The 26,474-nt window shown below is 44.7% G+C and overlaps 1 protein-coding gene and 1 non-coding gene across 2 annotated transcripts in view; one reads left to right on the top strand and one right to left on the bottom strand.

Annotated features, from left to right (window-relative positions):
* Positions 1-20,021, bottom strand: part of FMN1 (formin 1) — a 429,794-nt gene extending 409,773 nt beyond the window's left edge. The window contains exon 1 of the mRNA XM_075530963.1: positions 18,173-20,021. Coding sequence (XP_075387078.1) covers positions 18,173-20,021 — 1,849 coding nt within the window. The remainder of the gene's footprint in view (positions 1-18,172) is intronic.
* Positions 16,111-16,216, top strand: LOC142427030 (U6 spliceosomal RNA). Its single transcript, XR_012779870.1, has one exon. It is a non-coding gene; the product is annotated as a U6 spliceosomal RNA (small nuclear RNA).
* Positions 20,022-26,474: the final 6,453 nt, after the last annotated feature.

Genomic DNA, 26,474 nt, shown 5'->3' with positions numbered 1-26,474 from the left:
ACAAACGGTTTAGCCCAGCCTCTCTGCCCAGATTTTCTGATCAGTAGGTTTGGGGGATGGGTCCCAAGAAATTATACTCAAACAAGTTAGGATAATGCAACTTGTCTTGGGACCGCATTTGAATTACCACTGTTCTAACCATGCTCACTCTCCCACAGGTTGGAAATTTGCCATAGTCACATCCCATTTTGCCACTTACTGAATCTCTTGTGCATGATTAAAAACAAATTAAATTACTTCATTAAGTCAGTATGTATGGATGATAAGCTGTAAACTATGGTAAATTTAATGCTCTATAGTACAGTTATAAAGAGGAAAGAAAGCATCATCTTTGTTCACCTTCCCAAGATGATCACTGATGACAAACATGTGCATAAGCAAATGTGGTGAAGAAAGCTGATGGTGCCCGGCTATCAAAAGATACAGCATCTGGGGTCTTAAAGGCTGGAAGGTAAACAAGTGGCCATCTAGCTCAGAAGCAACAAAGCCCACACGGAAGAAACACACCAGCCTGTGTGATCACGAGGTGCTGAAGAGATCAGGGATCAGGCATCAAAGAACAAAAAAATCATATCATTATGAATGAGGGGGAGTTCAGATTGGGGACCCAAAGCCCATCTGTATGCAACTGGACATTCCCTTACAGAAGGACCATGGGGAGGAGATGAACCAGTCAGGCTTCATTGTAGCAACAATGAAACATACAACTTTTCTCTAGTTCTTAAATGCTTCCTCCCCACCACTATCATGATCCCAATTCTACCTTACAACTCTAGCTAGACCAGAGGATGTACAGTGGTACAGATAGGAACTGGAAACACAGGGAATCCAGGACAGATGAACCCTTTAGGACCAGTGATGAGAGTGGCGATACCGGGAGGGTGGAGGGAAGGTCAGGTAGAAAGGGGGAACTGATTACAAGGATCTACATATAACTTCCTCCCTAGGGGACAGACAACAGAAAAGTGGGTGAAGGGAGATGTCAGGCATTGTAAGACATGATGAAATAATAATTTATAATTAGCAAGGGTTCATGAGGGAGGGGGTAGCAGAGAGGGAGGGGAAAGTGAGGAGCTGATAACAAGGGCTCAAGTAGAAAGCAAATGTTTTGAGAATGATGATGGCAACAAATGTACAAATGTGCTCGACACAATGGATGGATGTATGGGTTGTGATAAGAATTGTATGAACCCCCAATAAAATGATTTTTTAAAAGAAAGCATCGTCTCTACTTCCATGGAAGCCGTATTCGAAGCAGAAGTAGTTCTAATGGAATATGGTGAGCAAACAGCATGAAGGCTACACTGACCTCTGGCTTCTCTATTGCCACAGGCGGGGGTCAGACAGGCCTCCACCCTCCACCCTTCTTTACCTGTTCCATCAATTGGTACTCTCACTACAGTCTATTTCCACACTGGGCTCCACGATTCGTGGCAATAACTGAATAGAAATTGCAGAAAATAGTCACAATTAAGGGGGTTTATTAGGGAAGTTAATGGGCTGTCCTAAGTCAGGATCAATAAAAGGAGATGTCCTTGATCTACAGCAATGCCTCTTCTTAGGCAGGTGCCAAGCCTCTCTCTGGTCCTCAGTGTCTTGGCCACATGATCCTGTGGCTTCTGCCTCCGTGGGCCGGAAAACAAACCTGCTGCACCATATATAGTCTCTGCATGGATCCTCTGCTGTTTCCTGGTCTCCTTGTTTGGCCTTTGGTCTTAGTATGGCTTGCTCTGCTCTGTCCCCTGCTCTCTGTGTGGCAGCCACTGTTGCCTCTGATCTTGGCTTTCACCTCTTCAGACAGAGATCGTGAATGTCCTTCACTAGCCATTCTTCCTCCAATGGTTCTGGAATCCTCTGTTCCTGCTTCTGACCTGGCTCACTCTTGTACGAAGAGATATGTCTTCCAGCAGACCATATCCCCAAGGAAGCAAAGGGCTGGTGATTTGGTTCACACCTTCTTCTAGAGTGGAGACTTAATCCCACCTCAATCCTGTCCGTTACAAGAGCTTCGAACTCCTTCTAACATAGGACCATAGTCAAAGGCATAGAGTCTAGAATTTATAACATACTACAGAAGGAATTGTGAGAACAAGGGCCAAATTAATGGACTATATCTCATGTGGCAAACATAAGTATATCGCTCTATGTAAGTACCGAAGAAGATTCATTCTAAAGTCAGAAGAATCAGAAGGCTTACAGTGGAGATAAAATTTTGGATTAAAAAAAATTAGATTTGGAAAAAAGTTGGAAACATTCCAGAGAAGTATTGTATGATCCTCCATCCAACTTCCCCTAATGAAGAATACATCGAAACTTATTAGGATATCCCTTCTAGAGGCAAACTTGTAAAAATAAACTCATTGAGACATTAAACACTAAAAATAACACCTGCACTTTGGGGAGCATTGTGTGTCTCATACTGTGTGAAGCACTGTAAATACAATAAAGATATCTGTGTGTGTGTGTGTGTGTGAGGGGGTATCCCCCTCCCCCCCCAAAAAAAACAAACAAACCAGAGGAAATAGAACTGTAAATCTTTTTTTTTGTAAAAGCAGTTTCACTCGAACCTCATTTTTTTGTGATGGCCCATTCAGGAGAACAGCGTGTGGCTGTGAAATTTTGTTTCCTGCTCAGGAAAAATGCTGCAGAAACTGTTGTGATGCTGAATACAACCTACAAGAACAGCGCTATGGGAAAAACTCAAGTGTACGAGTGGTGTCCTCATTTCAAAAAAAGTGAAATGACAATTGATGACAAACCTCATTCTGGACATCTGTCAACATCCTGCATGGATGAAAGTGTGTGCCCTTGTGCTGGAAGACCAACAACAGACCACTGAGGAGGCGAGGGAATTATCTGGATGATTTTGGAGCTGGGTTCAGCAAATTTTAACAGAAGATCTGCGAATGGGAAAGATCACTGTGAAATTTGTTGCTCCTGTTCTGACTGACCAGCAGAAAGAGTGATGAGTGGACACCTTGCCATGCTTTGAAAGAACAGCTCCGAACAGACCCAGACTTCTTCCCCAAGGTGATGAGACACGGTGACGGGACACGATGTCATGGCCAAATTTACATAATGGGTTAGAGCAGCGGTTCTTAACCTGTGGGTCGCGGCCCCTTGGGGGGTTGAATGACCCTGTCACAGGCATCAACCAATTCATAACGGTAGAAAAATTACAGTTATAAAGTAGCAATGAAAATAAGTTTATGGTTGGGGGTCACCACAACATGAGGAACTGTATGAAAGGGTCGCGGCGTTAGGAAGGTGGAGAACCACTGGGTTAGCGTTTTGCACACAGCTTTTGGAACTCAGTTATCTGACTGCATAAGTTAAACTTCCAAACAAGAGGATTTTCACACAGAAGACAAGTTTCAATGTGGGGCATCAGGCACTCACCATTTGGGGGCCCTGCAGGACGCCCTGCATCGCATCCTAGAAGATGTACAAACTCCAAAATCCAGACTCCCTGGTGTCACGTCGATCCTGACTCAGAGCAACCCTTTGGGACAGGGTGGACTTGCCCCCTGGGATTTTGGCGACATTAAATCCTTATAGAGTGAACCGCTTCAACTTTCCCCAGAGGAGTAGCTGGTGGGCTTGAACCTTGGGGTTAACAGTTCAATACGTAACCCACTACACCATCAGAGGGCTGTTTGTTCACAAAGTGTTGGATCATAAAGCGTACCTCCGTGCAAACGTGCTGGTCTTTGATCATGCACGGTGGAAGAAAGTTAATCTGTGACCAGCAAAACATATGAAACATTAAGCCAACTCTGGTTTCTATTGCAGTTTTGCTCACTTGGCTACCCTTCAGTGACTGGCCATAAGGGAAGTCTCATTTTAAGATTTCAAAAGGCCAGTTCTGATAAAGTTGATCATGTTACAAGATTATTTCAACTTAAAGAGCAGCTTATTTGTTCACAAAACCACTGAGTTTAGAGGACCCAACACTCATTTAATCTCATTGGAATCCTCTGCGTAGATTCATGCCCATAAATCAATGCGGCGATGAATACTTTTCATGTTCGTTTAAAGATAAAGCATTGTCTACTGAAATGAGGGAAGCAACAGTATTAAAGATGAACTGTAAGCAAACAAAAAGGCATGAACATAGTTTGATCCTTTCTAACACAGAACAAGCGGGAGGTGTTTGCCACCGTTCCTGGTTGCAGACCAATTTTCTCATCATTCATTCATCCATTTATCCCCTCATTCGGTAAAACATTTACTGAATTACAAATCTTGTGTCAGTTACAGCCCTTATTCCAGGTACATAATGATAAATGTCACACTATTCTTGTCTTTGAGAAAATATTTCTCCAAAGCAAAAATAAGTAAATAAGGTTCTATTTAAATCCTGAAGTGTTCTATCACTGGCAGAAACCTGGTCCAAATGGAGATTGACAGGGGAGCCCATGATAAGAGCAATTTCACTTCACTCTTCTGTGAGACTCATCCACTGAAGGAATTTCCACCCATCGTATTCTAGCTGGGCAATCTGTCACTCACGGTCACTGTCTTGTCACTGTAAATTGGGAGGTGGTTTTTCATTAAAGTTAACCACCCCAAAATTTAATTAAATTAATTAAATCGAGATGAATTGCAAGTGGTCCATCCAGATCCTAATAAGAACTCAAGATTGATGCATAAAACAATAAGGGGGAATTATGAAAAGATATGCTAATTGATAAAAATCGAGGAAATTAAAGTCTAAGAAATTCTGTCATGAGAGTAATAAGTGCTATGGAAATCAGGAAGGACAGTTTCTATTAGCAGAGAAGCTGAAAGAACTTTGTAGAGGAATAATATGGTTTGAAGTGATTCAGAAGTAATTTGAAGGAAGTAAGAGGTCTTTGGGTTCTCTTATTCTTCTACTATTTCACCTTTAAATCCATGATTTCATCTTGGAGTGGCACAAGTCATCGGGCTTGCAATCTCAATTTCTCTGCTACTTAATTATTTTTAAATGAAACCACCCTGATTAAATTCAAAAGCTGCCTGGTGTTAAAAACGTATTCACCTAACGATATAACCAAAAATGTGTCTCTAATAATGAAAATCTAACTTAATAAGAGACATAACAAACAAACAACCATTCATAAAAATGGACAAAGAAATTCAATGGCAATTTCAACATGAAAGACATTCAAATGGACACAAAGCACATAGAAAGATGCTTAGTGTCCTCAGTCAGCAAAGAGATGAAGATCAAAATCACAATGAAATCCATTTCATTCCCTCTAGGGTTGCTAATACAAAACCAAAATAAAATAACACAAGGAAACCAGAACCCTTATCCACTGTGGGTAGGAATGTAAATTATTGTGGTAAACAGATTGGTGGCACCTCAGAAAAATTAAAAATGGAACTATCATAAGACCCAGCAATTCCACTCTGAGGCATGTACCCCAAATGCCTGAAAACAGAGACTCACTTGAAGATTTGTACACCAATACTCATGGCAGCAGCCACAGTGGCGTAGTGGTTACACTTTGGGCTGCGGTCCACACGATCCACCAGCAGCTCCTCCGGAGAAAGACTGGGCTCTCTACTCCCACGGACAGTTGCAGTCTCAGAAACCCACAGGAAGGATGCTATGAGTCAGCATTGACTCAACAGCAGTGAGTCTGCTTTTGGAGTTCTTGGCACCATTCTTCACAAAAGCCACGAGGGGGAAACCATCTGCATGCCCATCAACAGATGAATGGATAAACACGAGTGATACATGATGTCTTGGTCTATTGAGGTAGTTTATTGTGCCAACCTGGCCCGATAAACACATGGGGGTTTAATTGGAGGATGGAGAGATAAATGGCTTGGTGAGTTTTGCCTTTCTAGTTCTCGGGTCTCGTACTTTCTGATGGTCGGAACAGGGTGCAGCTGCCTTAGCCAGTTCCCTGCTTCAGCTGGCAAAGGCTCACTTCCTGCAAGACATCCCTGAGGAGTAGCCGCATGGACCTACCCCAATACATCCCTGGTTGCTGGAGCAGCCGCGTGGAGACCCCTGCCAGCACTGAGATACTTAGTTGTTCACTGATTCGGCTTTCCTCCTGCAGTCGACATCATTGCATGGGTTTTGTGAGATGGAGGAGGATTTCGTAGATTGGTGTGGACATATGGGTTAATGTTGGACTTGTGGGCTTGGGCAGTACTGGGTTGGGATGTTTTATTGATGTGCACTTACCCTTTATATAAAACTCTCTTATACATGGGTTTCTGTGGATGTGTTTCTCTAAAGTACCCAGACTAACATATATGGTTAAAAGTAGATAATTCAAACCCTTTCTGGCCCCATGAGCCGATATAAATCCATAATTAGCATACAGCTAATATTTTATAATATCATAGGAACTATTGCTAGCTATATTATTATTGATTCCCAATATCAGGGTACAAAATCAGCATTTCTTAAACTCACAATCATAGAGGGATCCCTGGTGGCACAGTGGTCAAAGTACTCGGCTGCTAACTCATAGGTCAGTGGTTTGACCCCACTAGTCACTCGTGTGAGAAAGAGGTGGCAGTCTGCTTCTGTAAATATTTACAGCCTCGGCACCCCTATGGGGCAGTTCGACTCTGTCCGATAGGGTCAGAGTAAGCCAGAGTTGGCTCAACACAGTCAGTCAATGGTAGGGTTCGCTTTCCTCACACATCCACTTCTCTCGCATCATTCCAGCAATCCCATGCATTCTGAATGGACTCCTCTCCACCATCACCACGGTCCTCTCCTGCTCTGGTGGCCAATGGAGCTTCTTGACACAGCTGCAGCAATCACCAGGGATGCTGGCCCCATGAAGCCGAATGTTCTTGCCCAAGACCTACCTCTCCCACTAGGAGTTCTGTTGGGTAGCAGAATACGGGGTTGTTCCTCTCCATACCTAGGAGCCCCCTACAGGAGGTTGGAAGCCAATGCAGGGTCAGGGCCACACTCCAGTTCAGGCCCCTGAGACAGTACACCTGGGTGGGCCCCAAACTAGGCCAGGTGGGCTTAATTCAGCCAGTGGGGTCAACCAGTACTATCAACCATGCCTTCCAGCAGAAAGCCCTAAAGAGCCGGAACCTGGAGAGCACGGCTCTCTTTCTAGCTGCTCCTTGGCCTTCCGCTCAGCCGGGCCGAAGTCTCTGGTCTCTGTGGCCTCAGGCTGCCACATGTGGGTGTGCAGGGCCAAGAAGGTGCCTGTGCTCAGTTCCTGTAACGCCTGAAACTGCTTCCGTCCTTTATAAAAACCCACTTGGATCACAAAGCCGGCTTCAGAGTGAATTTTTTCTTGTGCGAACCCTAGGACCGAGGTATTTATCACCTGAGAAATCTGTTAGGATGAGATGATTAATCAAGTCTGCTAGGTCCATGCCACCACGCTCCCTGTCACCCCGTCCTTCCACAGCACCTTTGCCTTGAGGTTCGAAGGGACTCTGCATCCATAGGTTGTCATAATCTGTTACCAACACTTTGCCTTCTGTGTCTAAAGACAACCTGCAGGAAAATTGCTGTGTGTTTTTCAATTTTCACTCTTCTTTGATGCCTCAGTCTTTCCTTCCTGAGGCCCAGGCTTGAGTCTCTGCGAAAGGAGCAGCCAGAAAGACGGAGACACACGTGCGGCTATTTTGAGTGTTGCCCCCCGCCTCACCCCCCTGCAAGACGCCTGCTCTTCACCATGCCTTAGGCCCTGCTTTCCTAGGACGGGCTCCTTCCTGCAACAACTCTCTGAGCTCTCAAGCAAAGACTCTTGCCAGACTCAACTCCGTCATGACCAAGACACGCCAGGCAGGCCTGACTCCCAGGCAGAATACAGCTGTGACTCTGGCTACACATATAATGTACCCTCTGCATCATTCTTCTCTGCTTTCCCTCTTATCACGCGGAAGCCCATCTAAGGCTTAGTAATGAAATATTACTACAAAAATCATAGAAACCTATCTTAAAGATAAGCATCCACTGTCTAGGTCTACACGTTTCTGAAGTAGGTGTCTCCAGCTCTCTAACGATTCCTGGAAGGATTATGTGTTCCATGACCTACACCCCATCAAAATGGCAGTTTGACATCCTCGGGGGACTCAAATGCTGCTCCTTTTCAATGTGTATTGGGTGAGGTAGTTAGTTTGTTGTGCCACTCTGGCCAATAAACACATGTGGGGTTAATTGAAGAATGGAGAGCTAAATGGCTCGGTGAGCCTCGCCTTTCCAGTTCTCGGGTCTCTTGCTTTGTGATGGTTACACCAGGGTACAGCTACCTTAGCAAGTTCCCTGCTTCAGCTGGCAAGGCTCACTTTCTGCAAAACATCTCTAAAGAGAAACCATATGGACCTATCCCGATGCAGCCCTGGGTGCTGGAGCAACCGTGTGGAGACCCCTGCCAGCGCTGAGATGTTTACACGTTCACTGACTCGGCTTTCCTACTGCAGTCGACATCATTGCATCTGCTTTGTGAGATGGAGGAGGACTTTGTGGATTGGTGTTGGACATAGGGTTAATGTTGGACTTGTGGGCTTGGGCAGCACTGGGTTGGGATGTTTTCTTGATGTGCAATTACCCTGTATATGAAACTCTCTTTTACATATGAGTTTCTGTGGATTTGTTTCTCTAAAGTACCCAGACTAACACATTGGGGACCAATAATATAGCTGAAGGGCCAAGATTGAGGTTATAAGGTGGCCAGGGTAATGTTTATCATTGAAATTTTCACAGGACAGGTTTTGCTACCCTCAAAGAACAAGCAGGTGCATTGTTGTGATGGGGGAAAATTCCTTGGCCCAAAGTTCTTGGCCTTTCTCCACCCATAACGTTTTCCATTTTATGAAGACTTCTTCATAATAAGCCCCTATGGTTGTGCCAATGGCAATTCTATGGTGTTCTCCCACCACTTTCTGGACTGCAGCCACAGTGTCTTCATTGATTGAGGTTACAGTCTTCCCTGTCTTGGCTCACCTTCTGAAATTTTCCGACCTTCCTGCAATGCTTGATTCATCACAAAAAAAAAACAACAAACCTGTTATTTCATGTGAGGCAGCATTCCTGAAAACCTTTTGCAAAGCCGCAGTGACTAGAAATATGTCCATTTGAGTTTTGTTAAATATTATTTATTAGCCCAAATCTCAAAATTGTTTATTCCTAAGGCAAAAAAGGTCATTTTTTAAAAGGCATCCAAAATAGACTAAGCCAAGTATCCTTCTGAGAAACAGTCTCAGCCATCCAGTGATTGAATGTTTTGCTTGAAATAAGCCCTTGCACATATGAACTGGAAACCTCGTAACGTTTTTTTACTTATGCATGGACAGTGTAGAAGCATGCATGTACATATGTGTGGTGCATATTTCTTTTTATTGAACACTGGTCAGCTTGATAATAATTGGCTGTCAAAATGTTCTATTTCTTTATATTATAAAATGTATACCTCTGAATGGAATGTTTCTTTTATTGTTAAAAGTTTAGACACGGGGTCTTAAAGGCTTGAAGATAAACAAGCAGCCATCTAGCTCAGAAGCAACAAAGCCCACATGGAAGCACACCACCTTGTGAGGCCACAAGGTGTTGAAGGGATCAAAGAACAAAAATCAGGCATCAAAGAACAAAAATTATATTATAATAAATGAGGGTGTGTGCAGAGTGGAGACCCAAAGTCCACCTGTAGGCAACTGGACACTCCTTTCCTGAAGGGTGGCAGGGAGGAAACGAGCCAGTCAGGTTGCAAGGTAGCAACCATGAAACATACAACTTTCCTCTAGTTCTTAAATGCTCCCCCACCCCCCACCACTATCATGATCCTAATTCTACTTTACAAATCTGACTAGACCAGAGGATGTACACTGGTACAGAAAGCAACTGGAAACACAGGGAATTCAGGACAGACGACCCCTTCAGGACCAGTGGTGTAAGTGGCAATACTAGGAGGGTGGAGGGAAGGTGGGGTAGAAAGGGGGAACTGATTACAAGGATCTACATATAACCACCTCCGTGGGGGATGGACAACAGAAAAGTGGGTGAAGGGAGACATCAGACAATGTAAGATATGATAAAATAATATTATTTTATAAATTATCAAGGGTTCATGAGGGAGGGGGAGGAGGAGAGGGAAGACAAAATTGAGGAGCTGATATTAAGGACTCAAGTAGAAACCAAATATTTTGAGAATGAGGATGGCAACAAATGTACAAATGTGCTTGACACAATGGATGGAAGGATGGATTATGATAAGAATTGTATGAGTCCCCAATAAAATTATTTTTAAAAAAGTTTGGACATGGACAAAGTATAAGAATTCCATGATTATGTGATACCATTTTCATTCCATGGATTGAGAAAAGCATCTAGTTTCCAAAAGCTCTTATATTTAATTACAACTGACATTCCATTGTGCTTTTGTTAAAAGCACAAAAATAAGTTTGAAATATTTCCCCCAATGATCTCAAAGAAAGAGCCATTAATTAGCCTAAGAAGTAGAAATGTTTCCTTTTAAGGAAAATTATATAGTTTGAGGTCAACTTCCACATAAGATGAATGATGAGTATTTACCTAACCCAAATTTTGTTTTTCAAAAGGGAGTATGTTCCAAAGGCAATGCGCATCACCAATAAATGATTTTTTAAGTCCCAAACCAACTCTCTATGCTTTTCCCCCAGTCTAATGCTAATATGCTTGGAGTGCATTATCTTTCAGTTAATATTCTCTTACTGTCTTTTAATGGTCACCTTTTCTGTTCTTGGGTTCAGATAATAAAATTTAAGCAAGTGTGTGGTCCTGGGCCACCCACGAGCATCTAAAGTGTTCCTAAAGAAGTACAGAAATGGCTAAATTAATGCCGTGATTAATAGAAGTAGCCATTGTAAACTGTAAAAGTGAAACCCAGTTAGTCTAAATCACTATTAAATTTTCAAGAAAACTGTAAGCCCACTTGTCTATACAGCACCATCACTGTCTCGTAGAGTCATTGGTTGGGGCATTTCAAAAAGACCATTTTGAGACTGTAACTGGATTACATGCATTTTAACACACCACAAAATTCCATACAGTGAACATGTATGTTTCACTGTATCCCTCATAGACTCTTCTATGAGAGGCTTTTTAGAGACACTAGCCTCCGCTCTTCCTCTGGAAAGACGATATCAGGTAAATGACTGCTAGTGTCTATCTCTCTTCATCTACTTTCTGATCACTGATAAAGATAGGCACTCATTTTACATTATTCCCAAATGGTAATAGTATCATGTGTAATGCATCTGTAGTGGCTCCTGGGTTGTGGTATGAAACCATATGATCTCTGGAGTTCTTTTGATCTTGGCACCTGTGTTAGACAGGGTTCTCTAGAGAGATAAAACCAGGTTGCTGATAATTATATATATATATATATTTATAAAGATAGATCTACAACACAAGAAATGAACAGTTAAATTATAAACAGATAGATGATATATAATACAAAAAATGAACAGTTAAGTTATAAACAGATTGATATAGAATACAAGAAATGAACAGTTAAATTGTAAAGCAGTACAAATGGCTCAGTGCAACTCACTCTCGTGAGAGAGTTGTGAGACACTGGCAGTCCTTCAAGTCTTGAGGGCCGTCAAGTAGTCCTCTGTAGAGAGAGAGCTAGGCTATCCCAGCACAGGCAGCAAAGAGCAAGGCAGGTCACCGACTGTCAGCCAGGACACCAACTGTCAGTCTTCAGCTCTGGAGATGTAAATTTCATTCCAGTGGTCTTAAAGGGACCTCAACCTACAGCGACACAGTCCACAGGCTAGGTGTCCCACAGGTAGTGTGCCCTTTAAATTGAGGCACAGAACAAGCAAGGCAGCCCCACGCTGGTCCGATGATTAAAGAGCGAGAGACAAGAATGAAGGTAGCATCCACCCTGGATTCCCTGTGCCTCCAGCCCTCATATGCACCAGTGTACAGCCTCTGCCCTATCCAGCCCTGCAAGGTAGAATTCGGATCACGGTAGTTGCGGGGAGGAAGCAGCCAGGATCTGGGGGAAAGCTGTGTTTTTCATCGGCCAGGCTGGCAAAATAAACTATTTGTTAGTCTCTCAGCAAAAGGCCCAATCAAGGAAGTGACTTCTAAAGGGATCTACTGGCCAGGTAAATTCAAGCCAGAGAGGTCAACTCAGGTTATGACGAATGTTGTTCATTTTGTTTTTATTTTTTATTGCAAAGTGGCACTCTTCAAAGGTTTCCTCCAAGGACACTGGAGGGTAACTGGACTTAATAGATGAAAATTTAAGAAAATCGATACTGCACTGGTGAGAAAAAGGCCAGGAAAGGTGCACCAAGGAATTCTTTGACCCATCCTAACAATACACCTGCTCAGGCTTCCAGAGCAGCCAGCGCTGTTCTGTGAGGACTCCACTGAGAATCCCTACTCTGCATGTGGTAGCCCTGGGTCTGGACTCTTCAGGCTTCTTTGTGTTTCCCAAACTCAAAAAACATTGAAAAGGAGCACAGCTTGATTCCCTCAGTGATGCCCTAACTGTCCTTTTGATGTGGTGTAAATTGAAAGCACAAAGCTCTTCCGGTGTGGTACAGATTGAAGGGTGAAAGGGTTGAAGCTTCCACCTCCTGTGTGTATAGCCTAGATGTTGGGTATGCTGAGAAACGGTCGCTTCACATTTCCATATATATTTTATAAACCTTTAAAAATAACTATTCCTTTGTTGTATAGCCATACTTTTTGCCTTACTCTCATGCTTTTCTACATCATCCACAAAATTAATTGGGGGCGGGGGAGGAGGGAGAGAGTCATATTCCACTTCTGCTCCTCATCACCTGTGCCTACTTTAGCCTCTTATAACTGAAACCGCTCAAGTTGTCAAGGTCCTTGGTTTTTTCTGCATCGCCTCATCTTTCTTTTACCCTTCCAAACCCTACTCTAGGCCTTGGGAGGTTGTCCTATGTAAATGGAAATCACTTCCTTCCTTACACTCTGCCTCTTGGCAGAAGGTCAAAGGAGAGTGAAGTCAGGATATTTATTGCCCCCACCTGCAGATGTATTTAGCAACCTCCATTTCTCTTGGCAGACATTCTGTGGTCTTAGCAGGGGGCTTCTTTGTATCTTCTGTGTTTCCTTGACCTGAATCATGAACATTAAGAACCCAGACTGGTCTGTTCCCATACCTATCACCTTGATATTCCACCCCATCCTTTTCCCCCAATTACACATGTGTATATAGATACATATGTAATCTATATATGCAAGAATATATATATGTGTGTGTATGTATACATATACCTATGATGTACAGAGAGGGTAGTTTAATAAGAGAAGTGGCATCTATCAGGGAGCAAGTGGGGGCAAACACGGACTAAATATGAGTTTGAAATATGATATAAAAATTTAGTTCAATACTTCAGTGGTGTGGTAGTTACCTGTTGTGCTGCAAGGTCTTCAGTTCAAAACCACCAGCCACTTCATGGGAGAAAAACGAGGCTTTTACTCCCCAAACCATTTACAGTCTTGGAAATCCACAGGGGCAGTTCTACTCTGCCTGATAAGGGCATGATGAATCAGAATTGAATAGATGGCAGATATTGAGTGAGCAATACTATTACAGAGTAAATATACAATGATTTTTTAAATCATTTCTTTCCTGATAGACAAATTGTTTCTAACTATTTTTGCCAATATAAACGATGCTACAGTAAACACCCTGGTGCACACTATTGCTGGTGTGTGTACTGAATTTTGAAAAGTGAAACTTCTAAATCAATTATAATTTCATTATTTTCTCAAGAGTACATAAATTTCATTTACCTGTCAATTTAGCTCCTATATTTATTTTACCTGGGTATAATATTGGGTATTCAATTGTTGATACTATTTTCTCTCTAAACTCTAACTACAGATACTTTTTGGCATACTATCTGCAATAATCTTAAAAGGCTGTGAATTCCTTAATGCTGTGAAGCTTTAAATTTCTCCTAAAATTGCAAAAAACCTCTCTATTAATGTGGGAAAGATTTGTATCTACTCTTTATGATCTATGACCCAAGAGAAATCAGAGTTTTTATAGTAGTACTAGATGCAATAAAACATATTACATGTATGCCATATCAACCCTTAATCAGCTGACATTTAGCTACATCTTTTGATGGGCACAAGAACGGATCAAATGATTCACATTCTCTGAAACTATGCCGAGGGCAAAACTCCCATCTCCCTCCCCCTACAGTGACTTCAGGCCAAGGCAGATGATCATGAGGTTGTTCAGGAGCACAGCAACAACGCACGGCGCATTTTCCGCGTGACTACTCTGGCCTCAGAGGGTCTCTACAGATCAAAGGGAAATGAAAGCCGGCCACATGGGAGGCAATGCCAGCACCAAGCCCAGCATCTCCTGCTGTAAAGATGGGTACACCTTCTATAGTCCCTGCGGGCGTGAGCCACTACCACATCCCACGGAGTCCCAGGAACGTTCTAAAGGAGGTTTAGCATAACCACGCAATGCTGTAGAACCAATTCCAAGTCTAGAGGGAGAAAGCTCACCCCTCCAAAGGCCAACCCCGGTCGGTATTTACTGCTAGCATGTTATCTGTTTGATCCTACCGGAAAAAGCATCTCTTAACATGAAGAGTTGGGGAAATCGCCAAGCCCATTGTGGGTGGGCCCAAACCCTCTGTGATGGCTGGATGCTGGTTCTTTTTTGTGTGGGTGGTCCTGCCGGCTTCAACTGCATGGTCCTGTGAGAAGGACAAGCAGATTCCCCTCTTTTGGGGGGATTACTACTTGCCTATCGCACTAAAGAGCCTTCCAACTGGAAAGGGTTCTGATTGCTTTTGCCAGACTTCATCTCTTACCTGAGCCGTTAATGGGACCCTTTGATAATCTTAATCGCAACACTTCAATAAAAGACCTACACGCTATTTCCACAGGAAATCCATGTCCACAGGCCATAGACTCAGTCTGGCTAATAGTTAACAGAGGAGAAAGTAAAAGTTGGATTCAAATAAAGGGCCAGGGGAAATGAAGTGTGCCCTGCCGACGGAGCCTCTGGGAACCGTCTGAGCCCTCCTCTGGAGTTGGCTAGGAGGAAAAAAGAATGCAAAAGGCAAAAGTCATCGGAAGCAGGAAGATGCCAGGAGTTGTAAGAAGTTATTGAAGGACCTAAGATATAAAGCAGACTCACGGCTACAGAAGGAGCCTTATTGGCCTAAAAGTTCAGTGTCTGGCTGCTAACTGAGAGGTCAGCACTTCCAACCACCAGTTGTTCTGCAGGAGAACGATGGGGTCTTCTTCTGCAGAAAAGATTTACTGCCCGGGAAACCCCATGGGACACTGCCATGCTGTCCTCCAGAGTCGCTCAGCATCAGGATTTAACTTGATGGCAGTGGGCTTGGGTTTGGTTCGGCCTTTTCCCATGGCTATAGAAAAGGGGCATTACAAGGAGGAAAGGGGCGAGAACACAGGATCATGGGATACCAATCAAAGATCCTCTCTGGTCCTGCCGTTGCTCATGCCTCTCAAAGAAGGGCCACTAAGAGAGCGATTGGTGCCCTGGCAGAAAGTCTCTACTTACAGAGATTCGGGTCTTTCCCACTTAGTCTCTTTCCTTTTGCAGCCTCTGCTTTTGTAAGGTTCGAAGCATGAAGGGCCCCCTGTCAAAGAATCTGTATGGTTTTTCTAACTGGCTCCTGAAAGATCCTTATGAAAAAGTGGAGGCTAGACTAGAGGGAATGGTTACGGAAAATTGTCTGGAGCAGTCAAGGGAAAGTGAGCTCATCCTTTGAAGTTATCCCTCATGGGCTCATGGCCAACCACCAAGAGAAACCCAGAGTTCCCCAGGCACCCGCCTTGACCCAGCAACCATGGAGCTTTTAGAATTATTGCTATAGGTAGGAATAGGAAGGAACAATAAGAAGAAAACCTTACACCAGAGAAGGAGCCCTGCTGGTGTAGTGGTTACATGTTGGGCTGCTAACCACAAGGTTAGCCGTTCAAAACCACCCGCTGCTCTGTGGGAGAAAGACGAGGCTTTCTGCTCCTGTAAAGCATTACAGCCATCTCAGAAACCCACAGGGGCAATTATACCCTGACCTGTAAGGGCACTTTGAGTTCAAGTCGACCTGCTGGCAGTGAGTTTTGGAGCAAGAAATGAAAGAATCAAAGATGGCATTGGAGTGCCGGTTAGGCAGCACATATGCTAAGATTGGAAGGATGTGGAGAAGATTAGCGTCATCCCTTGACAAGGTTGACATGCAAATTCGTGAAGCGCTGCATACTTCTAACACAGAAGATGCACAGAGTCAATAACTGATGCAATGGTTAATGGGGAGGGGGAGCATGAGGGGAATTGGGGAGCAAATAATGAAAGTGGGAAGGGGGAGGATACATTAGAACTGACTGGGATCTCTTCTTAAAAGCAACTTACCTAGGGAAGGGTATGCTATGTAAATTTTATATCAATAAATTAGTAAGGAAAAAAGATTCATTAGAGATCGTGTGCTTAAAACCCGGTTTCAGGAAGAGGGGCACCCATAATCCTAGAATTTGATGTGATTTCTAAAAAGGGCCCTCTGAAGCGAAGACATGAGCTACTCCAAATGATGCTTCAGAAGTGTCTCACCTAATCATTCGGGAGATATCCTTTCCCAAGTTTCCAATAGCCATAAAGAAAAATGGATTTTTTGTTCCCAGAATTCTGTGATATATGACATTAAACCCACAATTTTGTGAAGCACATTGGCTATTGAAAATATCAACTCTTACTAAAGTAAGATAGATGGAAAGCATTTATGTTATTTCTAAGGAGCCAAACCCTGGATCAATGATCCAGAGAAGCTCATAAAATGTCAAGAGTTTAAGATGCACACAAGGGCCTGAAAAGCTCCTCTTTCCCAGACAGGTATTTTTTTATCTTAAAGCCTAGGCATGATGTTCTCCTTAAGCTTTGTTGGTGTTATTGCTTGAAGCCAAGGAGTGGCTTCTGACTTACGGGCACCTCTAGTACAGCAGAATGAAACGCTGGCCTCGCCTGTGCCAGGCTCACAGTCACTGCGACGCGCGAAACCCATGATTTCAGCCGCTGTGCCAAGCCATCTTGTTGAGGGGCTTCTCTTCTGCCGACTCTTCACCAAGCATGGTGGCCTTCTCCCGTGACTGGCCCCTCCCAACCAGGGGTCTAAACTCCGGAGACAAAGTCTCCGTAACTTTTAACCCAATACCTGCCGTATGAGAAACGGTTCCCTTGATAGAGCATTAGCCATATGCCGGAAAAGAATCGCTGAAAAAGAACATAGTGCCTACACAGAGTGCATACAAACGCAAGCATGGAGCGACATGAGCGTGGGCGGGACAAGTAGTGACTGTAGCATTGGCACCTCTTACATGCTATCTCTTTGAACACACACTGACCCCACAGCATTATTTTCATGTAAAATTTCCAATCACAGGAAGAATGCAATCCAGATGAGTTCTGCAGCATCTTTTGATTTAAGAAGCTATGCTCTACCAGTAGCAGTGGAAACCTATAAATAACATAGAATTATGAAATAAACAGATACACCACGCTTGTTTTAGGAATGAAGTAGGAGTTTCTAAACAATGTGAACGACGCTTCTCCAAAGGAGACAGAATTCATCCTCTCTGTTCTGTTGTGGTTGCTTTTTTCCTTTTTAAAAATGCCTCTGCCACAGGAAAATGGAGCTTATAGACGTAATCATTCAAAATAAATAACAGCAAACCCTCCAACTGGAGATGGATGCCTGAGCAAAGACACAGTGCCCGGGCTTTTGCTCTTCTGCTCACAGTATCCCAGCGAACCCCGGACCCACACCAGCAGCGCGCACGGCTGAAGAATTAGGTCAAGGGACCAATTACCCAGTGTGAGCATCAAAGGCAGTGGCAAGTCACTACTTCCCTGTTTCTGTTTTCTTTGGGAGACCTGTTTTAAGTAACCCAGGAGTCAGCTTTAGTTGTCCCCAAAAAAAGAAGGGGGTTGGAGGCGGGGAGAACTTTTACAAAGTATAGTTGCTGGAAACAATGACCTTTTGGCCTCCGAAGTCAGCCTCATCTACATCATCTCTCCACTCCCCGGTAGCATTCCCAGTTGTTACAAGGCGAGAGGACCAATTGACCCCGAGGATTTGGGTCCGTTGCTTCTTAGCCAGTTTCTGAGTAGCATAAGCCGGCTGCTAAGCCTTGCCCCAGAATTGATTTAAAACACCGTAAACAGGCACTAACCTGGAGGTGAGTGGAGCCGGAGTCCAGCGGTGTTCTTCTCTGGCCCCAGGCTCTTTTCCAAAGACTCCTCAGGGACCAGCTGAGGTTGGCTTGCTCCGAGGGAGGCTGAGTTGGCTCCTGTGGTCTCCGGGACCTCCGTCGAGGATGATGGCTCCAAGGTGTCAGCAGCGAGGGACCCAGAGATGGCCCCACTCTTTCTAGCAGAAGAGTCATGAAGAGCAGCTTCCTTCTCACCGGGCGGTGACAGGAGCCGGAGGATCCTGTGATGCGGCTGAGTGCTGGGGAGCTTTGGAGATGGAGGGGAGGGGACAGGTGGCACCTGTTGGTGTGTGCTGGACTGGGACAGCGGGGATGAATTATTCAACACCATGCCCTGAGCTGCCGGTGCTGCGGGCGATGGCCTCTTCTCCTCCCCTCTGGGATGTGAGGAGTCGGGGCCTACCCTGTGAGGCCGATCCAGGACCAAGGTCTTGTGGCCGCTCAGAGGCAAACCCGTGGTCCTCCCGCTGCTGCGGCTGTGTGGGAGGCTGTGGGAGGCCCTGGCGCTGAGCGGGAAGCCCAGCCTTTTACCTTGAGTGGTCTCTTCTAACTTCTCACTCTCTATCACCTTCAGGAGGGCCTTGTGGACAGCGCCCTCCGAACCCCCACTGGCTGAAGTACCAGAAGTGGAGGCTCTTAATCCAGCCCAGGACGGGTCCCCTAGCTGCTCTCTGTCCCCCACCCTGGGACAGCTCGGAGCTCCAGCCCCAGATCCTGGGAGGGTGAGCAAGTCCGTGTTGGGTTTAAATTCGGCGGGGGCTTCAGGACCAACTGCGATCCTTCCCTCACCCACAGGATACGTCTGAACAACTCTTTGCACTTGAGCGGGCACGTCCTGGACTCTGGCCACCGCTTTGGAAACGGGCTTCCTCCTGCTCGTCTGCTTGGCTGGCCTCTCCCTCCGGCCCCTCTCCGTCTCTGGACGCTTCTCGTGGTCCTTGTGATTTTCCAGCCACCCAGTTTGCCTATGCCGCGCCCTGAGAGGCTGCCTCTGTGCCCCCTGGACACCATCATTCCCTGCCTCGGTGGTGCTGGTGCCCTGGTCGGATGCGCCTCCAAAGCTCCCAGCCCCGGGGCCTGCGCCCAGCATCCCAGGGAGCCCTGGGGGGCAACTCTCTCTCCTCCTCAGGGAAGGGAGGAGTGCTCCATCTGGGATGAGGTTCCCTCTTTCCTCCAGGAGATCAGGCCTTGCTGGAGAAGGGGGGAAGGAACTGCTGAGGGGGACCTGGTCCGGTCCCAGCCGAGGCGCCGCTTCCTGGGCCCCGTGCTCTTTTCTTCTTTCCCTAGGCTGGGGGAGTGCCTGGGAGCTCTCCCTCCTCCCGCCGGACCTCCGGGGCTTCTTGCTCCCATGGGTGCTCCTCTTGTTGAGGGAGCCCAAGGGGGGATCTCCCCGCCAGGTGCCAGCGCTCTGGAAACAGTCGTCCTCGGGTGCCAGGCTCACGGCCAGCTCGGGCAGCTTCCCCTCTTGGTTGCCCATCGTGACCCCCAGGATGTGGTTGGAGCTCAGCAGATCGGCCAGCAGGCGGTCCCTCTCCGCTGTGAGCTTGTAGAGCTCTTGGAGGATGTCTTTCGTGGGCGTCTGCTTGAAGAATATGTCGCCTGGCTGTTCATCCGGCTGCTGCCGGAGGCTGCTGATGTCTGAGCCCTCCCTGACTTGGTAGCAACTATGAAAGGCTTTATTGGATTTGTCTAGGGTTACAGCGCCCTTGTATGCAAATCCTCTGACTGCCCCCCTTGGAAGATAGAAGCTGATGTAGCAGAGTTCCGTAATGGGCTTATGCAATTGGAGGGCGCAGTGAGTGCCTTCCATTATGCGTACCTAATTATTCATGCCTCCCAGAGGTTGGTCTGTGGTTGGCCTTCCCAGGCTCGTAGGCGGCAGCGGGACATGTGATGGTGGGTATGCGAGGGAAACAGCTGACTGTCATTTCCAGCAAGGAGACCGCCTGTTCGAGGAAGAGGGGGAGAAAGTAGCTTGTCTAACAGAGGCACACACATAGCTCTCCAGAACACAGCAGACCCCAAACACCACTTCCCCTTCCTCTCTGGCTGACCCCTATCAGCCCATGGCATCTGCCAAGTGGCTGATTTCAAAACCCCCCCCCCCACTTCCCACTTCACCCTGCACCAGCGGAACCTTTCTACAGCAGAGAGAGGGGAGAGGGCTGGAATTTTACCCCCAGGACAAAAGTCCTCTTTGACCCCCCCCCCCCCCAATGGGGACTCGCTGGTCAGCCTATAATGCAGCTCCGGCTTCTTCAGGCATCTCTGTGCTCAGCTGTACAAGAGGAGCCCTGGTGGCGTCATGGGCTGCTCGCCGGGCCCCAAGCTTCAAAATCACCAACTGGGAACCACCAGCAGCTCCCTGCTGGAAAGGCAGGCTTTCTACTCCCGTAAAGAGTTACAGGCTTGGACACCCATGGGGGCAGCTCTACCCTGGCCTAGAGGGTCCCCACGAGGCAGAATTAACTCGATGGAAGCGAGTGAGATAAAATAGAGCCACCGGGGGCTTTGGGGGCCCTGAAGAAACACGGCCATTTTAATGACTTAGGTTTAGAATATCGTATGGTAGTGATTGCATTGATGGGTCGTGGGTTATGTTCACAGCGGCGGGGGAGGGGGGATGAATGGATAAGAATGAGTCCAAGAGAGAAGAAAGTGACCTCAAACTGATTGTGCAGATGATCGTACACCTCTCTTTAATATATTTGAACCACTGAATTGTATGATGCGTGAATTATATGCCAATAAAACTTAAAAATAAAATATTTACTTTTTGAAATAAAAATATTGCCCGATTTTCCAAAGTATTGCCCGAATTTCCTTGAAAGAAATCCTCTTAGGACAGGTAGCACAATAATTATTGATCATCCATTGAGATCTTTGGTGAATTGCTTTCCTGGTGTCTTTGTTAATTGGTAGTAAATAGGACAAAGTTACATACAAGTGTATTTCCAGTTGAGGGTGAGTTCTATATTAGACACAGTATCTAGCCAAAAAGATAGATGAGGCAAAGAGAGGCAAGTGAAGGAAAACAGATAGAGACATCAGGTCATCCCACGAGTGTCTAGGGGATTCAGAGTACCCAGAAAGGGTGTCAGAAGGTCATGAAGGGAGAAAGAATGCAAGTCATGAAGCCAACAGAGTGCGCCCTCTTCCAGAACTTTCTAAGCAGCTCTTCTCATTCATCTGGTCATATTTCTAAAACCTTTTAAAATGTTCACTGCTGGCCTTTCATACAGAGGGTAGCGCCTACAGATACCGAATCTCTAAATGATGACTGCCAAAGAAGAAACAAATCCGTCTTGGAAGAAGTACAGCCAGAATGCTCCTTAGAAGCAAGGATGGTGAGACTTCATCTTGAATGTTTTGGGCACATCAGGAAAATAGCTGTCCCTGAAGAAGGACGTCATGCTTCGGGGGGAGGACTCGTGAAAAAGAGGAGGCTCCTCATCAAGATGGATTGAGACCGGGACTGCAGCAATGGGCTCCAACGTCACAATTGCGTGGATTGCATGGGACTGGGCCGTCGTTCCTGAATATTGAATATAGGGTCGCCGTGCATGGCAACCAACTTGAGGGCACCTAACAATCTATCGGGACAAATTCTCTCGACCTGTCCAAGAACTCACCTACCTGTATTGTTTAACTTAATTTTCATTGTATATTTTATAACAAACAACTATAAAAGCAGTTGTTTAGCTGTCAACATCCAGTGTGTGATGCAGTATACGAGCCTGCTCACTAAGCACGGGGAGCTCTAGCTGCAATGTTGGGGAAAGTGGAAGGGACCAGCAGAGGTGCGGGACTGTGAGGTTAGAAGATTCCCTCCTCTGCCTGCCAGCATCAGTCATTCTAACTCTTCTTCGACATGCTAACATTCTAATAACTCGGGATCTCTGGGTTAGAAAGTTGTGATTTGAGAAGGAAGGGTTAAAAATGCTCACACTTTTTTCAAGCTTTTTTTCGTGTTCAGCCTAAGGTTCACATCTTGATTTCAAATCAGAATATGCGATTGCTTATTCCAAAGGCTCATTCCCTAAAAGAGGGAGTTCTCATATATGAAGTACATATGCCGACATTCTGGCTGTCATCTCATTTAATCAACAAATAGCTATTTCACACATGAGGAAATTGAAGTTCAAGAGATCAAGGGCTGGGACGCTCTAAGGCCAAGGGTTTGTAAGAAGCAGTTCCAAGGCTCAGTCTGTCACACTTTGTTGGTTCGTAGACGTGCGCCCCGTCGACTGCCTTCTGTCGATGAAACTGGTCTTTCACTAGGTTGTCAAGGAAATTGGAGTAGGAGTGTTTCCTTTATTTTCATCATTTCTTATTTCGTGATTTCTCAATATTGCCTCTCCTGGTGCTATTTTTACCCCTTGTCGGATAGTTTTAGCTTTGCTGCTTCCAAAGGTCGTCCCTGAAACAGCACATTCTAGCCCCAGAGCACTAGAAAGTCACTGAAGCTATACGTGGAAACTTCTCACGACTGTCAAGCAGAACCCAAATCAGATTTTAATCGGAAACTAAGGGGAGGGAGTGTCGTATGAAGGCTTTGTCTACTGCGAGAGACGGTTATCCCAGGCTCGCGGTGCTCGATGACAGATCCTGCTTTTGTTTCTTCTGACCATTCTAATTCTTGGTTACTTAACTGGGGGAAATGCCGTGGTTTGCAACATCATAACATTCTATTTGATAGATATAAAGTAACTATGAAAACTGTACAGCTACTATTAAGAAGAAATCCATTTTGGAACAGTTTCTCTGCCCCGGCCCACATGGGTAAATCACTTTTAAAATGAGTTGTATAATATAAAATTGATTGGGGTAATGATTGCACAACTCTTCTCGAGATGATATGTAGATTAAGTGCCAATAAACTATTTTTTTAAAAAAGAACCAACCATGTCACATTAGACTCTGAGGCATAGTAAGAGATTCTACAGTAGACATGGGTTAAGGTATTAGAACCCTCCAGGAGTGTTTGTGGAGTGTCAGAACTCATGGGCAGGTGCTGACGAGTACTATGCAAGAAATATTAATTAGATTTTCATTCTTTCAAAAGTCCCTAGGAACAAAGTCAAGAATAGAAGGGGGCTTCAAAAAAGTTTGTGGAAAATTGGCATTAAAAGAGAGTGAAATATTCCCCCCAAATGTCTTTGTAGACCAGTGGGGAATGTAGCTGGAGGGATAAGACTCCCAGAAGGCCTGTTTTTTAAAAATCATTTTATTGGGGGCTCGTGCCACTCATCACAATCCATACATCCATCCAGTGTGCAAAGCACATTTGTACATGTGTTACCATCATCATTCTCAAAACATTTGCTTTCTACTTGAGCCCTTGGTATCAGCTCCTCATTCCCTGCTCCTCCCTCCCTCATGAACACTTGGTAATTTATCAATTATTATTATTGTCATATCTTACCCACTCACTTCACCCTCTTTTCTGTTGTCCATCTCCCAGGGAGGAGTTTATATGTAGATCCTTGTCATCGATTCCCCCATTCGATCCCAACCTCTCTCCATCCTCCCGGTATCACCACTCTCAGCACTAGTCCTGAAGGGATCATCCGCCCTGGATTCCCTGTGTTTCCAGTTGCTATCTGTACCAGTGTACATCCTCTGATCTAGCCAGATTTGTAAGGTAGAGTTGGGATCATGATAGTGGGGGGAGGAGGGGAAAGGAGTCACCAGAACACCTGTTAAGTAGTCCAGAAAGAAATGTTCACAGGTTGAAGTAAGGCAGGGAGAATGTGGGTGGAGAAGAGGCAAACAATTAAGGAAGAGAGAATTGACGAGATGTGTGTGAGGGAGAAGAATTTATTTCCAGGATTCTAGATTTTTATGGCTGGACAAATTGTTGTGCTAGTCATAAAGGTAAGAAACACAAGGTGATGGACTCAGTTTGGGATACCTTGAACGTGATGTATCAGTGGCACAGCCAAACAGACATGTTAAGTAGATTGTATACGATGCAAAGAGCTAGAGCTCAGGTGAGTGATCTAAGCTAGAGTTGTTGTACATTAGAAGCAAGCATACAATATGACAGAGTTCCAGTTCTGGATAAGGATATGTAACCATACCCTATCCAGTCTTTTCATTGAATGTAGCTATAGAATTCAGGGAGCAGCTATTTATGTACTTTAAATAGGAAACAGCAAAGAGTAGATTGCTGAAAAAGACCAGGACTTAAAGTATCACTCAACTTTCTAAGGGAAGAATTTACCAAGTTTTTTCCCTAGTTTCCACCCCCAGCCTGGACTCGTGGCCTTGAGGATCAGCACACCGAACGTTCCAGGAGACGCCCTCTGCTTCACATTAAGATCTCCTGTCTGTAACATGGGTGGCCAGTGCAACCTGTAGGTCCCTAAACCTCTGAAGCAGGGTGACATTTCTGTTTGATTAGAGAATGTGTACTCCCAAAAGAGTGGAGAAATCATCATTGGTTTTTTTCTTGCTCAGTTCTCCACTGCTTTGCCCTGAATATAGGCAGAGTCTCAAGAAATACGCATTAGAGTGAGAAAGTTCCAGCCGTCTGGATGGAAGATTGAAAAGCAAAGCACCAGAAACTCCAAAAATATAGACGGGATTTTAGCGAAGGAGATGCATAGCAAGTGATTCCCCAAATAGATGTTCAGGAACTCCTGGGTTTACCCCCCAAGCCGTGCTTGTGCGGATGTGGTCCTAAACAGAATGCAAATAATACTATTTAGTTTGAAAAGCAAGAGAGATAATTGTCCGGGTCCAAATACAAAACCCATTACCTAGGATTCAGACTAGCTGCTGAGTGTGTATGTAAGAGGCAGAGCCAAAGAGCCTTTCAGAGCGTTTGAAAATGAAACGCACTGTAGACGACAACCCAAAGAATGACTTGGTACTTGTGGTCTGAACCACACGACCTGCTTGCTAAAAGTAAATCAGCCCTTTTCCCAAACTAAAATATCAAACTCATTGCCATTGAATCCATTTCGGTTCTATAAAGAGCAGGCTAGAACTGCTCCTGTGGGTTTCTGAGCCTGTAATTCTTTACAGGAGTAGAAAGCTTCCTCCTCCAAGCAGCTGATGGTTTTGAACTATTGACCTTACAATTAGCAACCCAACGCCTAACCACTGAGCAACCAGGCCTCTTCTTTATAACTAGCCTGTTCTTTTAAAAATTTATTTGACTGTTAATATTATGTTGCAATGTGTACAGCTCACTCACAGATGTTCAATTCATGATGTATTGTTCAAAATACTGTTGTATTTATGATAAAGGAAACTAAGACTGAAACGTTAAAAATATATTTTTGAGATATTCAACTTGCATGAGTTCCAATTTATAAGGAGCCGCCAGGATAGAACCTAGTCATTAAGATGGGGATTTCCTACATTCAAAATACCCAGGGCACAATCCAAAGTTACTTGGCAAACAAAGAAACAGGAAAACCTCAACTTTTCGGGTGCAAATGAATGAAAGCAGGCCAACTTTACAACGACACAGAAATTAGAATTATCGACTCAAGACCTAAAGCAACTACAGGAGGCTCCAGTAAGTTTGTAGAAAATCTCCACTATCTTTTCAATTCCATTTCCCCACAAATTTTTGGACGTTCCCTGTATAATAAAAACGTTCCAAGGTGTGAAGGTAAGAAATCATGAGATGGGTAGAAAGATGAAAGAATTAGCAAAGGAATTAGAACTACAATGAAGTACTGATACATCATGATTCAAGGATGAACTATGATAATATGTCAGTCAGAATAGGAAAAATATTGTATGATTCCACTCCTAGGAAAGATCTAAAATAGTCAAATGTATAACCCCATTCCTGTCAATTCTCACTCATATCAACTTTATAGGGGAGTGTAAAAACTGATTCATAGGATGACCAATGATGTAGATCACTTCAGAAGCAGACTACTCCATCTTTCTCCCACCAAGCAGGTGGTAGATTTGAACTGCCACCCATTCAGTTAGGAGCTGAGATGTAGTCCATTAATATGGCCCGTATAGCCATAATTCCTTATGTGCTATATTGTAATTCTGGACTCCATGTCTATAATGAGACCCGGAAGCACTCACTCATCTATGCTAAGAAATGCGGAAGACAGCTACCTGACTAAATGACTGGAAGAAATACCTATTTGTACCCATTCCAGAGAAAAGTGACCCAACAGACTGCTAAACTTATAGAAAAATATCATTACAAGTATAGTCTTACTGGAAATCAGCAATAACCAATGCAGCCGTACATTGACAGGAAGCTACTAGAGGTACAGGC

The sequence above is a fragment of the Tenrec ecaudatus genome, chromosome 14, assembly GCF_050624435.1.
Source record: "Tenrec ecaudatus isolate mTenEca1 chromosome 14, mTenEca1.hap1, whole genome shotgun sequence".
Classification (NCBI taxonomy): domain Eukaryota; kingdom Metazoa; phylum Chordata; class Mammalia; order Afrosoricida; family Tenrecidae; genus Tenrec; species Tenrec ecaudatus.
This window is presented reverse-complemented; position numbering and strand designations above follow the sequence as displayed.